Here is a 14,930-nt window from a genome sequence, read left to right on the forward strand (position 1 = left end):
CAGTTTGAAACCAAATGGTGCACACCCCTACCTATCTAGAACCACCACAAATTAATTTGAATTAATAAATAAGCTTCCATACTAAGCTTGCTTTCATGATTCAATCCTTTTAACATAAGTTGAGGATAAGAATGTTTTCAACAAATTATCTTTGAGTATGCGTTGTATGACCACTAAAATCGTAGGATAACATTTTTACGTTTAATTGGTATCAAATTGCATAATACCAAAACATGAAAAATCCTTTTTAGGACCGGCTAAGAATGTTGACGTATCTGTAACTTCTCTTTAGCTTCTTAATTGAATTTGTTGGAAAGTCTTTCTTTTACCAGGCATTGGCTAGAGGAGAGGGATTACTGATGGGCGTCGTAGTACCCGTCGTAGTTTACACGGAAATTGAACTCCTACGGATGTCCTTCAATGCTACAATATCGAGATTCCTTTACAATTGTAGCATTAAGTACCTATTAAAATTAATCACAGGAACCCAAGTTTAAAACGACCATAACATAAAGAAAAACTGGCAATAAAAAAAAAATACTCTGTATTGTTACTTTAAGGGCGTATAGCTTAGTATACATCAGGGTGTTACAAGCTTCTTGAAGGAAGTAGTGACTTACATCAGGGTTACAACTACTGTCAACCTTTGACACAGTGGCGGATCCAGGATTCAAGGTGACTGGTAGCACAAAATAATCTAATATATCAAGGGATCAAGAATTTTCTATCGACGAGGTGAAATGTTATTAAAAATGAACTTTAAAAATGACATAATCTATAATTGAAACATCAAGTTAACAGTAGTAATAAAGAAGTTATACGGAGTAACATAAATAAATTAAACTAATACTGGTACTAATAAGAAGAAAAAGTGTTGAGTTGTCTAAGAATATATCTTAAAAAGATAAAATGAGACGAGGGTTAAATAAACATTTAGTCAAATACAAAGGGTCAAAACAAATTATATAGGATAAAATTATTAAATAAGGTAGTGGACCCTGACATGTCTCTCTCCTCCATCTTTTTCATTCAAATCTGTATATTCAAATGACCCCAAAAACCTTCCATTAATACTTAGTTTCTTCTTCTCAGTGGTTGCACACTATCAAATCTTGGTACTACTATACAAATCTCAACCCAAGTAATAGTATTCCAGCCCAATTGACTGGTTGCATGTGCAACCACTCCTAACCAAGTAGATCCGCCCCTGCTTTGACACAGCTCTGATAATACTTGCAGCAGTAAGAGTTAGATTATTCAATCCTGCAAATCATATTTACTTTACAAAATCATAGCTATCGTTTGAATATATAAAATATAAAAAAAAAAATGACAAAATTCCCAAAATCGTCCCTGTGTTGTTCCCTTTTCTTTTTTTTCGTCCCTCTCACCCAAAAACCGCCATTTTCGTCCTTAATTGGGTTTTGGATTCCCAATCTCGTCCCTTCATAAATTCCTCAATCCCAATCTCGTCCCTAAGGTTAACTTCTGTAAACGTCTGTTAAACAATCTGATTCACATGCAGTTCACGTGACTTGCAACCTTTCATATTCGTTGTTCATATATAAACCTGATATAAACCTACACGAAAAAGAAAAAAAAACGGCTGCTGTTCATCTTCTTGGGAAATTCTAATGTCTGGTAATCATCCAATATCTACTAATCAAGGTATAATCGATGTTGATCTCCATAACCTAAATGGTAAGATTTCGTTTTCTGTATATATATATATATATATATATATATATATATATATATATATATATATATATATATATATATATATATATATATATATATATATATTTTATTATTTTTACAACTTATAGCAGGTACTGTTACATTGAAAATTTATTTCTTCTTTTTCGTTTTTTTGATTAATCGTAGATAGTGGACAGTTGATGAGACGACCCGACCCAATCCATAGGGACGAATACAATAACATATGATAACATTGCGAGGTACTTGACCTCTATATGATACATTTTACAAACGTTGCATTTATTCTTAAAAGGAAAACTATCATTACATCAATATTTGACATTTTCGTCTAACATTTCATAATATCCAAATGACCTAATCTGTCATTTACTTATTAATATTCTCTATTGAACTCCAATGACTCGAATGCAACGTCTTTGTATCATGGCTTAAAAGGTCCCAAGTAGTATCCTTAACATGAGCTAATGCACAGCGGAGGACTTAATTCATACCTGAGAATAACATGCTTTAAAACGTCAACATAAAGTTGGTGAGATATATAGGTTTGATGCTAGCAGCGTTATAACAATGGAACACAAGATTTCATATATAAACATTTTAATAAAAATATTCTAAGTGGTTGAGCACTTGGTAACCATACTTAACATTTAATCACGTCGCATATTCCCTTTATTATGAAATCTTACTACACCGTACCAAGTGTAGTCGCAAAACGAAGTACTGTGCAACCGTTGAATACTGGTCGTCCAGTCCGGTTGGGGTTGTCAGGCCCGATAGATCTATCAACAGGATTCGCGTTTACAATACCGCTGTAAATAATAGTTACCAAGCTACAGGGAAGTATGCCAGTGGTACAACTCAACGTAGAATATATTTTTCAGTTACTTGTGTCCATAACGTAAAACATAAAATACATGTATTCTCATCCCGAAATATTTAGAGTTTAAAAGTGGGACTATATACTCACTTTTGTCTTGAAGATATGTAATTTCGACTTGGTCTCCGATTGATATCACGAACCTATCCATATATAATATATCAATACTTTTTCTTTTTAAAACAATCGTCACATATATATATATACTTATAATACTTTTAATACTTTTAATAATTCCTTAGTCCGTAGTTAGCAGTCCGATGTTAGTAATTCAATTTTAATGGTTCATTTTTAGGTGTTTAATAAACCCCCAATGAAATCAATAAAACCCCCATCGTATATGTATTGGTCGAGATTAATCTTGACCCACGGTACCGGTGTTGTCAAATGACGTGTTGCGTACATAAAGTACCGGTGTTATCAAATGACGTGTTGCGTACAATCATGGGATCTTATGATTAATCTTCTCGTATTGTTTACGGGTGATCCTGAACCATATAAAATTAAATTATGAGTACATATATATAAAATATCATGTTATTTTAGAAAGATATGATTTATTTAATTTTTCTCCAATTATTTTCGTGGCTAAACTAGTCTTGGATATCCGATTTTGTTTTGGTCATAGTTTCTTCGTTACAACTCCGTTTTCATTGGTTCAACTTGCCACTTCCTTGGATCGAGTTCCTCTTTAAGACTATGAACTGTAAATACCTTAGTTTGTATTCGAAAACACAGGTCATAGGTGAAACTTTGGTGAAACTTATGAAGTTAATCATTTTTGTTACAAAAATATCATTTAATGACCATTTTTCTAAAAATACTTATACTTTGAATTAAATCATGAAATTTTTATGTGTTATCATATTCATAGTAAAAATCATTTTTCCAGAAAATAAACCTCCAATTCAAAGTTTAAGATGGTTTTTAATTATCCAACCCAAAACAGTCCCCGGTTGCACTCCGACGTCATAAAAACAGTTTTTTAAGGTATTCTTTGAAAAACCAAGTTATACCTTGTTAAATTAGCATATATTTAAGTTATATTACAGGTCTTGAAGTATTTTAAAAGTTAAGTTAGAAGGATCTATTTAGTTTGCAAACAAGTTTGAAATCATTCAAACTATGTTTTTGTTGTTAAAATTGTATACCATACAATAAGATAGCTATATATATATGAATCGAATAAGGTTATGAACAAAGTTACTACCTCAAGTTACTTGGACAAGATTGCTGTAAAATAGGAGTAAAAACTTAGAACCAAAAGAGTGATGAAATTGGATGAAAGATTGGAAGCAACTTAAGACATAAACTTGAATTGAAAGTTGTATTTTTGTAGTGTTTTTGTTGATCTTTTTATGGTGGTGTTTAAGGTGATTCTTGAGAGGATTTTTGCTGGAGTTCTTAGAGAGACATGAGGCTAGTAAGTGTGTGTGTTTAGCTAGAGAAATGATGTTCCAAAAATTGAAAATGGATGCATGTATTTATGGTGGTGTAAAAGGTGTATAAATTTGTAATTTTGTGAAAAGATCTTTTAATCATGTGAAATTGTCATACTAAATAACAAAAGTAGTTACCTTATACATAAGGCATGAACAAGGGCTGGTTGGTGGTGATTTGATGTGTATATACCAATAGTAAATACGTATAGAAGCTAGGTATGATACGAGTATATATACTCTAGATATACGTATAGAAATCTTGTGAAAAATGGAATGAGGATTCAAATATAGCTATCTTTTGTGAATACACTTATATTGTTTTATGTATTTAAATCCTTAAAAAGTGATTAAATACATTACATATACGATATATGTATAAACATTATAGGTTATAAGTATTTATGTCAAATAACGTTACGTATGGTTATCGTTTTGAAAACTTAAGTTAGTAGTTTCAAAATATACTTATAACTTATTGTTATTAATACAAAATGAGATATTTAAACATCCTTAAATCATGTTAAATATGTATATATACATATATATACACAAACGTATAATTAACATATATTGTATAGTTCGTGATATCATCGGTCAAACTAGACGGTTAAACGTTATGTAAAACTCTTTTCAAAATCATAAATCTCAACAATTTAGATTGCTTATCATGTTGGTAAGTTTTAATTTATGTAAATATTAATCTTATAAGTGTAAAACGATCGGAAAAATCCGGGTCGTTACAGTACCCACCCGTTAAAGAAATTTCGTCCCGAAATTTGGTAGAGGTTGTCATAAATAACAATAGGAATGTTTTCATGACGAATATGAGGTATTAATAGAGTTTTATCATTATTGGAAGATATGGATAAAACGATTCGATCATGTGAAACGCACGAGTGAAGCTATCACAAAAGAATGAAATGAGTGAATATAGAATTGTTTTAACCGATGTCGAGATTAGGATTGATTTCCAGAATTTAAGGGATTTAAAGAAAATCTTATGTAATAAGATTTGGTTCTTCGATGATTTAGAAAACAGGATCTCCTTTGATTTAATGCGATAATCTGTTTTGATTTCTTTGTCGGATATTTCACTATAAATCCACCTCCTTCCCTTTCTTACTTCCATACCTCACATCTCTTACTCTTCCTCCTCTAATTCATACCTTAAGGTATCCTTTAAAATGCTTCATCCCGTTCTGATTTTTGTTATACTTCTAACTTTCATATCTTTCATTCTTCTCTTTCATCTACCGCTAGAAGAATCTATTCACTTTTATGATTTTCTTGGAATTATAATGTTTCTAATTCTCCCGTGTCTTTACGTCGCCATACGTATTGATACACACGGTTTGTAGTTTCTGGGTGGTTATTGGGTTTGATATCTTTCCTTATATTTCGATGCTCCTGCTTCTGTTTTCCATAATAATTGTCATCCATAGTTAATACTCTCTCCTATTTGCTGTAATCTATACCCCAATTTCTATTTTGGGACTTTGTCCCTTCGTTTCTTCTTCCCGTCCTTGAGTCAAGCGATCAATAGTTCGAAATTCGTAGGTATAAAATTCGGAAGAACATAGCTAATGCTCTAAGAAAGGAATGGTAATGGCACGATTTTGATTTGTCAAATTACCAGAATATCCAGGAAAATAGAACTATCAAGATGATTTGTTCTTAATATGTTTCGGAATTGGATAGAATGTAAAAGTCGTGTAACATGGCACATGATGACGGTACTGTGAATCATCATATTCCATTAGAAACTTAACATGACTTACTGTAATATAACGAAGTTGATCAAGTTTCATTATATTATACTAATTCATGCATCAGTTCCCAACACTGCTTCAGAACATTCCTATTTTAAACTTGAAGGATTTAGAAACTAACACAGTTTCCTTTATATTGTAACGCAGATATTACAGAGAGATAAATGATTTCAGATAAGGATAGTGGTGAAAATATCTTCAGAAATATTGAGGATATTTATAATGAAAGATATGATAATATCTTGGAATTTCTAATGTCGAAGGATGATGATGAAGATTGACCCGTAAGGGTTTAGATTCAGAAGCAAGGTGTTTGCTACAGAATCGTCATAATTCTTTATGTACAAGTTTAGTCCTTGTAACTTGTTCAGAGTCTCCTTCATGGTTTGTTCAATCCGGTTTTCAGTACCAATTTTCTATCGAGCGTTCCTAACACTTCCTTCTTTTATCATCAACATTTGGTCATTAAGACCTTCTACAACATGCTGCTTCATCAGTATTTTCAAAGTTATTGGATCTGGGTCATTGGTTATCAAACCAAGATGGTTTAAGGAGAATTGTATTTTTAGATGATTAAACGCTGATGGTAATATGATGGAATATAAAAGGTTCTCCGGTAACGATGGCGAAAGAACAACGTATATATATATATCGAGATTGTAATAAGAGTAGTCTTACTGAGATATCGAAGTGGAGCTGTGACAAAATTAGTTAATTGAAAAGGAATCGCGTGATTGTTTTTGCTAATGGATGATAAGGAATTCGATGCGGATACGTTTTAACTATAATTTCGAGTTCAAAAATTTTTAGGTGCATAACTGTATGCATAAATCTTTATTCCGTAGACGAGGTGCGGCTGGTTGAACTTCTCGATCGAGATGTTTTCAAGAATCATGAAAAGTTGTGAATGCGAATTGTAATCGTCAAGATACAAATGAGGTTTAAAATAGAATCAAGTGGCATACTTGAAGGATTGTTTAGTTTCATATGTAATAATCATCATTTTAACTCATTTTTAATTGTCCAAAGTTAGCAGTCCAATAGTCCGATTGTCCAATGGTTCAATAAATTCATATATGAACTAAATATATAATATTCGAATTACTTAATACGTATCGTGACCCGTGTACCGGTCTCGGTGTCGATCACAACTCAAAGTATATATATATTTTGGAATCAACTCCGACCCTGTATAAACAACTCCCACCTTCACATATAGAGTGTCTATGGTTGTTCCGAAATATATATACAGATGGGTCAATATGATAAGTTGAAACCTTGTATACGTGTCCCGTTATTTAAAATGCGTAAAATAAATAAATATATATCATGACCCATTATACAACGTGTTGTCTCAGAATTAATCCGACGTGTTGTTGTACATGTGTCCCGACGGTATGTAAAGTACAGAAATTAAAATTGCAAGAATGTAAATTGCGATAAATTAAATATTAATCAGTTAGCTGGGAACAGTTAGCCGGAACAGTTAGCGTGTAATCCTATCACAATTTCAATTAATTAATTCATCTGTTTCTAACAATTTTTATTTTGCCAATGTTTCTTCATTATGCCACTTGTTGGATTCGGATAGGTAAAAATCCAAATATAAAATTTAAATGGAAATGGTTAATCTGGGGTGAACGGATACGTATATCGGTAATTGTAAGTAGGATAATAAATGATCGTTGAATCAGATTCGAAGAATGTACAGTGTAACTTGTTAATGTGAATTCTAAATATTCCTTGGGTACTACCCACCCGTTAAAATATTTTCATCATTAACAGTTTGTACGAATGAAATTTTTAATTACAATCTTTATGAAAATATATTTGCATATATATTTTCTTCGGAGGTAACTATGAATTTAATGAGTCAATAAAATATTCAACTCATTTGATTTATCATTATTACTAGATTACATAATCTCCAAAACATTAGAGATTACATAATCGTCATGTCGAACGAAGAATGATACGTAAAGAAGAGGTAATCGGTGTAGAATGATATGTAGAACAAAGATCATATTCGAAGTTCAGATGATGATGTTGAGGTACGTGGTGCGGATGTGATTGTTGGTGGTGGTAATGATACGGTTGGTGTTGATGCTGATGATGCCGTTGACGTCGATGATGCTACTGGTACTACAGATTGCGAGGTTGATGTTGTTAACGGTACTGGTTATGCTGCTGGTGCTGCTGCTGGTGTTTGTAACCTTCGCACCGTGTTCTCCAAAGCCGTCACACGAGCGCGAAGTTCGTTAATTTCTGCTAGTACACCAGGATGATTGGCGGTTGGAGTGAGCGAATGAACAAGATCCGAAATATGGGATAGGATATAATCGTGACGAGATACTCGAGAAATGAGAGAGAAAATGGTTTCTCGAACAGGTTCGCCGGTAAGTGCTTCAGGTTCGTCGCCAATGGGGCAATTCGGTGGGTGAAAGGGATCACCTTCTTCTTGTCTCCAATAATTTAGTATACTACGAACCCATCCCCAATTCATCCAGAATAGATGATGAGAAATTGGTTGATCCATTCCAGTGACGCTGCCTTCGGAGCCCGAATGGAAATTCATATCAGCGTAGCTGTCGGAGTCGGAGGAATTCGAACTGGACGCGGAGTTCATCTTGTACAGTCGGGGAAATGAATTTTTGGTTTGGAATAGATTATAGGAGTTGGGTTTGGTATTCTTCAATACATAATTTACATATGTATTTATAATACTCAAAATCCCGTGAATTACGGAGAATCTTTGAAATTCGTCAGGCAATGTCTATAGCAACAGATACGCTAGGATACGAATTTTGTCTATACACTATCGATGCACCAAATGCAGTAAGACGTGTCTAGACTTAAGAATACTAAGCAGAAAATTCTTAAGGATGATAAGCAGATGATTTTCGACTAGATATGATAAGCAAAACTTTTGACATGTACACACGGTCAAAGTCCAGACTCACTAATGCATCCTAACAACTACCAGTTAGACACACTAATGCAAGGCCTGGTTCGCTAAGACCAACGCTCTGATACCACATGAGACGACCCGACCCAATCCATAGGGACGAATACAATAACATATGATAACATTGCGAGGTACTTGACCTCTATATGATACATTTTACAAACGTTGCATTTATTCTTAAAAGGAAAACTATCATTACATCAATATTTGACATTTTCGTCTAACATTTCATAATATCCAAATGACCTAATCTGTCATTTACTTATTAATATTCTCTATTGAACTCCAATGACTCGAATGCAACGTCTTTGTATCATGGCTTAAAAGGTCCCAAGTAGTATCCTTAACATGAGCTAATGCACAGCGGAGGACTTAATTCATACCTGAGAATAACATGCTTTAAAACGTCAACATAAAGTTGGTGAGATATATAGGTTTGATGCTAGCAGCGTTATAACAATGGAACACAAGATTTCATATATAAACATTTTAATAAAAATATTCTAAGTGGTTGAGCACTTGGTAACCATACTTAACATTTAATCACGTCGCATATTCCCTTTATTATGAAATCTTACTACACCGTACCAAGTGTAGTCGCAAAACGAAGTACTGTGCAACCGTTGAATACTGGTCGTCCAGTCCGGTTGGGGTTGTCAGGCCCGATAGATCTATCAACAGGATTCGCGTTTACAATACCGCTGTAAATAATAGTTACCAAGCTACAGGGAAGTATGCCAGTGGTACAACTCAACGTAGAATATATTTTTCAGTTACTTGTGTCCATAACGTAAAACATAAAATACATGTATTCTCATCCCGAAATATTTAGAGTTTAAAAGTGGGACTATATACTCACTTTTGTCTTGAAGATATGTAATTTCGACTTGGTCTCCGATTGATATCACGAACCTATCCATATATAATATATCAATACTTTTTCTTTTTAAAACAATCGTCACATATATATATATATACTTATAATACTTTTAATACTTTTAATAATTCCTTAGTCCGTAGTTAGCAGTCCGATGTTAGTAATTCAATTTTAATGGTTCATTTTTAGGTGTTTAATAAACCCCCAATGAAATCAATAAAACCCCCATCGTATATGTATTGGTCGAGATTAATCTTGACCCACGGTACCGGTGTTGTCAAATGACGTGTTGCGTACATAAAGTACCGGTGTTATCAAATGACGTGTTGCGTACAATCATGGGATCTTATGATTAATCTTCTCGTATTGTTTACGGGTGATCCTGAACCATATAAAATTAAATTATGAGTACATATATATAAAATATCATGTTATTTTAGAAAGATATGATTTATTTAATTTTTCTCCAATTATTTTCGTGGCTAAACTAGTCTTGGATATCCGATTTTGTTTTGGTCATAGTTTCTTCGTTACAACTCCGTTTTCATTGGTTCAACTTGCCACTTCCTTGGATCGAGTTCCTCTTTAAGACTATGAACTGTAAATACCTTAGTTTGTATTCGAAAACACAGGTCATAGGTGAAACTTTGGTGAAACTTATGAAGTTAATCATTTTTGTTACAAAAATATCATTTAATGACCATTTTTCTAAAAATACTTATACTTTGAATTAAATCATGAAATTTTTATGTGTTATCATATTCATAGTAAAAATCATTTTTCCAGAAAATAAACCTCCAATTCAAAGTTTAAGATGGTTTTTAATTATCCAACCCAAAACAGTCCCCGGTTGCACTCCGACGTCATAAAAACAGTTTTTTTAAGGTATTCTTTGAAAAACCAAGTTATACCTTGTTAAATTAGCATATATTTAAGTTATATTACAGGTCTTGAAGTATTTTAAAAGTTAAGTTAGAAGGATCTATTTAGTTTGCAAACAAGTTTGAAATCATTCAAACTATGTTTTTGTTGTTAAAATTGTATACCATACAATAAGATAGCTATATATATATGAATCGAATAAGGTTATGAACAAAGTTACTACCTCAAGTTACTTGGACAAGATTGCTGTAAAATAGGAGTAAAAACCTAGAACCAAAAGAGTGATGAAATTGGATGAAAGATTGGAAGCAACTTAAGACATAAACTTGAATTGAAAGTTGTATTTTTGTAGTGTTTTTGTTGATCTTTTTATGGTGGTGTTTAAGGTGATTCTTGAGAGGATTTTTGCTGGAGTTCTTAGAGAGACATGAGGCTAGTAAGTGTGTGTGTTTAGCTAGAGAAATGATGTTCCAAAAATTGAAAATGGATGCATGTATTTATGGTGGTGTAAAAGGTGTATAAATTTGTAATTTTGTGAAAAGATCTTTTAATCATGTGAAATTGTCATACTAAATAACAAAAGTAGTTACCTTATACATAAGGCATGAACAAGGGCTGGTTGGTGGTGATTTGATGTGTATATACCAATAGTAAATACGTATAGAAGCTAGGTATGATACGAGTATATATACTCTAGATATACGTATAGAAATCTTGTGAAAAATGGAATGAGGATTCAAATATAGCTATCTTTTGTGAATACACTTATATTGTTTTATGTATTTAAATCCTTAAAAAAGTGATTAAATACATTACATATACGATATATGTATAAACATTATAGGTTATAAGTATTTATGTCAAATAACGTTACGTATGGTTATCGTTTTGAAAACTTAAGTTAGTAGTTTCAAAATATACTTATAACTTATTGTTATTAATACAAAATGAGATATTTAAACATCCTTAAATCATGTTAAATATGTATATATACATATATATACACAAACGTATAATTAACATATATTGTATAGTTCGTGATATCATCGGTCAAACTAGACGGTTAAACGTTATGTAAAACTCTTTTCAAAATCATAAATCTCAACAATTTAGATTGCTTATCATGTTGGTAAGTTTTAATTTATGTAAATATTAATCTTATAAGTGTAAAACGATCGGAAAAATCCGGGTCGTTACAGTTGATTACCTATATTGATGATGAAACGTTGTTACTTCAACAATTTGGTTATCAAAATTCAGTTTTTGAAGATACTGAAGCTAATGAACTTGTTACCAATGTTGATAATGAAAATGGTAGTGATACTAGTGAGGATGGTGGTGAGGAATTTGATAGTGGTGATGATTTGAACTATATACCTCATATAATACTACCTGTTGATGATAAAATTGTAGAAAGTGAAGAACAACTAGGCTTGAACTTTGAGGAATTTGATAGTGGAAATGAGTCAGATATTCTTGAAACGAGAAGGAAGTTAAGGTTGAAACACATAAGATCAACCAATCAAGAAGACCCAAACCTCATTCAGTTGCACAAGTTTTATGTTGGTCAACGGTTTTCATCAGCAACACAAGTTAAAGAGAGAGTAAGATTGCATCCAATTGAAACTAGAAGGGACTTGCATCTGCACAAGAATGATAAGGTGAGGGTAAGGGTAAGATGTTTAGGGTTAGGACTAAACGATCAAAATAAGCCAAATTGCCCATGGACTTTACTTGTTTCCAAGGGAAAGAATGAGGACACATGGTTGGTGAAGACCCTAAATGAATTGCATTTATGTCAGCAAAAGAGAGAACTTAGACAATGCACATCTTCATTTCTGTCTAAACAAATTGGTGATACACTTGTTGCAGATCCTGATCTAAAAGCAGCTGCAATTCAGGATATTATGTCTAAAAAGTATGAGTTAGGAATCAAGAAAAGCACAGCTTATAGGGCAAAGGCTAAGGCAAAGAAAGCTATAGTTGGTGATTATAGGAAACAATATTTAAGGCTTAGAGATTATTGTTTGGAGTTGCAAAAGAGAAATCCCAATACAACCACAAGAGTTCAAGTTCATCCTGAACCTAATGTCAACACAGATAGTAGGGTGTTTAAAAGGGCTTACATTTGTTTGGGTCCCCTCAAAGAAGGATTTAGGGCTTGTCAAAGAGAGATTTTAGGGCTTGATGGTGCATTTTTAAAGGGTCCTTATACAGGTCAACTTTTGTCAGCTGTTGGAGTTGATCCTAACAATGGGACATATCCTTTAGCATATGCAATTGTGGAAGCTGAAACAACTGATTCTTGGAAATGGTTTTTGGAATGCATCGGTGATGATTTGAATTTGGATTCAAGGAGTAACTTTACATTCATTTCCGATAGGCAAAAGGTAATTATTTAAAACACACTTTAAATTTTAAATTTATGTAATATGTAATATGTTTCCATTTATCTAATTTTTTTCAAATTATGTTCAATTGTGAAGGGTCTCAAGCCAGCTTTGGCATCGGTGTATCCTAGTGCTGAGCATAGATTTTGTGTCAGACATATCTATGAAAATATGAGAGGATCCTATAAAGGGGGTATAATAAAGGACTTGGTATGGAAATGTGCAACCAGGACAACTGTTGAAGAATTTGATGCTACAATGGATGAACTTAGAAAGGAAAATGAAGGTGCATACAATTACTTGAAGGATATTGCACCACATCATTGGAGTAGGGCTCACTTTACTGGTAGGTCAAAATGTGATATGTTATTGAATAATATCTGTGAGGTTTTTAACAGTAAAATTGTGGATGGAAGGGACAAACCAATTATCACTTGTCTTGAGTATGTTAGGGAATACCTTATGAAAAGAATTGTGACAGTTCAGAAGCTTATTGACAAATCTGATGGAATTTTAACACCTAATGCTAAGAAAATATTTGAGGGTATTAAAAAAGCTGCAAATCATTATCAAGCCTTTTGGAATGGTGGAGACAGATTCCAAGTGAGAAATGAACAGTTAGAGCAACAAATAGTTGATGTTAGGCTTAGAACATGTACTTGTAGAAAGTGGGAGTTGAATGGCTTTCCATGTAAGCATGCAGTTGCTGTTCATTGGGACATGTCTTTACACTCTCAGGAAGTTGGGATTCCTGAAGATTGGGTTCATCCTGTTTATAAGTTAGAAACATGGAAACAGGTTTATTTATTCAAGGTTGAACCTGTATCTGGTCCTATATCATGGCCTAAAAGTGACTGCCCAACTAGGCTTCTTCCTCCATATCATAAAAATCAAATTGGTAGGCCAAAAAAGAAAAGAAAGAAGAGTGCTGATGAATTGTCACAACCAATGGTACAATCTGGAAAAATATCAAGGACCGGAAAAAGAAAAACTTGTGGTAAATGTGGACAATTAGGTCACAATTCAAAGGGTTGTAAGAATGGTGGTCAGACTAGTGGTGCAAATGGTGGTCAGACTAGTAGTGCAAATGTTGGTCAGACTAGTGGTGTGCATGGTGGTCAAATTACAGGTCAACAATGGAGGCAATGTACAAGTCAAAGTGGAAGTCAAAGTGGTGTGCATGGTGGTCAAACTGCAGGTCAACAATGGAGGCAAGGTGCAAGTCAAAGTGGAAGTCAAAGTGGTGTGCATGGTGTACTTTTGCCACAACAGTTAAGGCATTTGGTTTATGTTTATGCAATTTATGTTTTGAATGCTTTTGGATTATTTTAATGGCAAAACAGTTTAAGCATTAGGCAGTTTAGTCAGTTGAATACTTGTAGGTTTATGTTAATATACATGGGTCTGCACAAATATATCAGGTCAAAATATATCAGGTTCATGATGTAATATACATCAGTTCAATAATATACAGCAGGTAAAAATATATTAGGTTCAAAACATCAGTTCAATAAAATACAGCAGGTCTGAAATAAAAAAATGGCTCCACCCATCCAATAAAAAAAATAGCAGGTAAAAAAAATACATTCTGAACAAAATAACACATTTTTATTTCATTGCAATAATCGCTGGAGTACATCAGTTCAACCCATTACATTACAATTGCACTACATTTTATTTGAAATAAAAATAACAAAAACAAATTAACCAACTAACGAAACACAATTTCTTCCACTTTAAAACTTGATCATCTTTTTGTTGTAAAATATCTTCAATTGGAGGATCCACCCATCCAATGAATCCACAATTTTTCCCTACCTGTACCAAATCAGCAAATAACTCAATTATTCATAAATATCATGTTATGAAAAATAAAAGTGCTGAAGATACCTACCTGTCTACCACAACAATAAAATCGACGACCTGGATTCTTGGTCGTTGTAGAAATTCGAATTACGGACATACTACCACAACCACAATAGACCTGCATTGGATTGAAGCTTCGA

General features: G+C 33.0%; 1 protein-coding gene across 1 annotated transcript; it reads left to right on the forward strand.

The window, feature by feature from the left end:
* The first annotated feature begins 1,634 nt into the window (after positions 1-1,634).
* LOC139875671 (uncharacterized) lies at positions 1,635-14,256 on the forward strand. The gene is made up of 3 exons (XM_071862985.1): positions 1,635-1,701; positions 11,795-12,924; positions 13,021-14,256. Exons 1-3 carry the CDS (start codon positions 1,635-1,637, stop codon positions 14,254-14,256), a joined length of 2,433 nt encoding a protein of 810 aa, XP_071719086.1.
* Positions 14,257-14,930: the final 674 nt, after the last annotated feature.

Source organism: Rutidosis leptorrhynchoides, chromosome 11 (assembly GCF_046630445.1).
Source record: "Rutidosis leptorrhynchoides isolate AG116_Rl617_1_P2 chromosome 11, CSIRO_AGI_Rlap_v1, whole genome shotgun sequence".
NCBI classification, from domain to species: domain Eukaryota; kingdom Viridiplantae; phylum Streptophyta; class Magnoliopsida; order Asterales; family Asteraceae; genus Rutidosis; species Rutidosis leptorrhynchoides.

Coding starts and splice junctions, on each gene's coding strand:
- LOC139875671 (XM_071862985.1), top strand. CDS start 1,635: ATGTCTGGTAATCATCCAATATCTACTAATCAAGGTATAATCGATGTT. Junction 1,702..11,794: donor TGATCTCCATAACCTAAATG/GTAAGATTTCGT, acceptor ATCAAAATTCAG/TTTTTGAAGATACTGAAGCT. Junction 12,925..13,020: donor TCATTTCCGATAGGCAAAAG/GTAATTATTTAA, acceptor TCAATTGTGAAG/GGTCTCAAGCCAGCTTTGGC.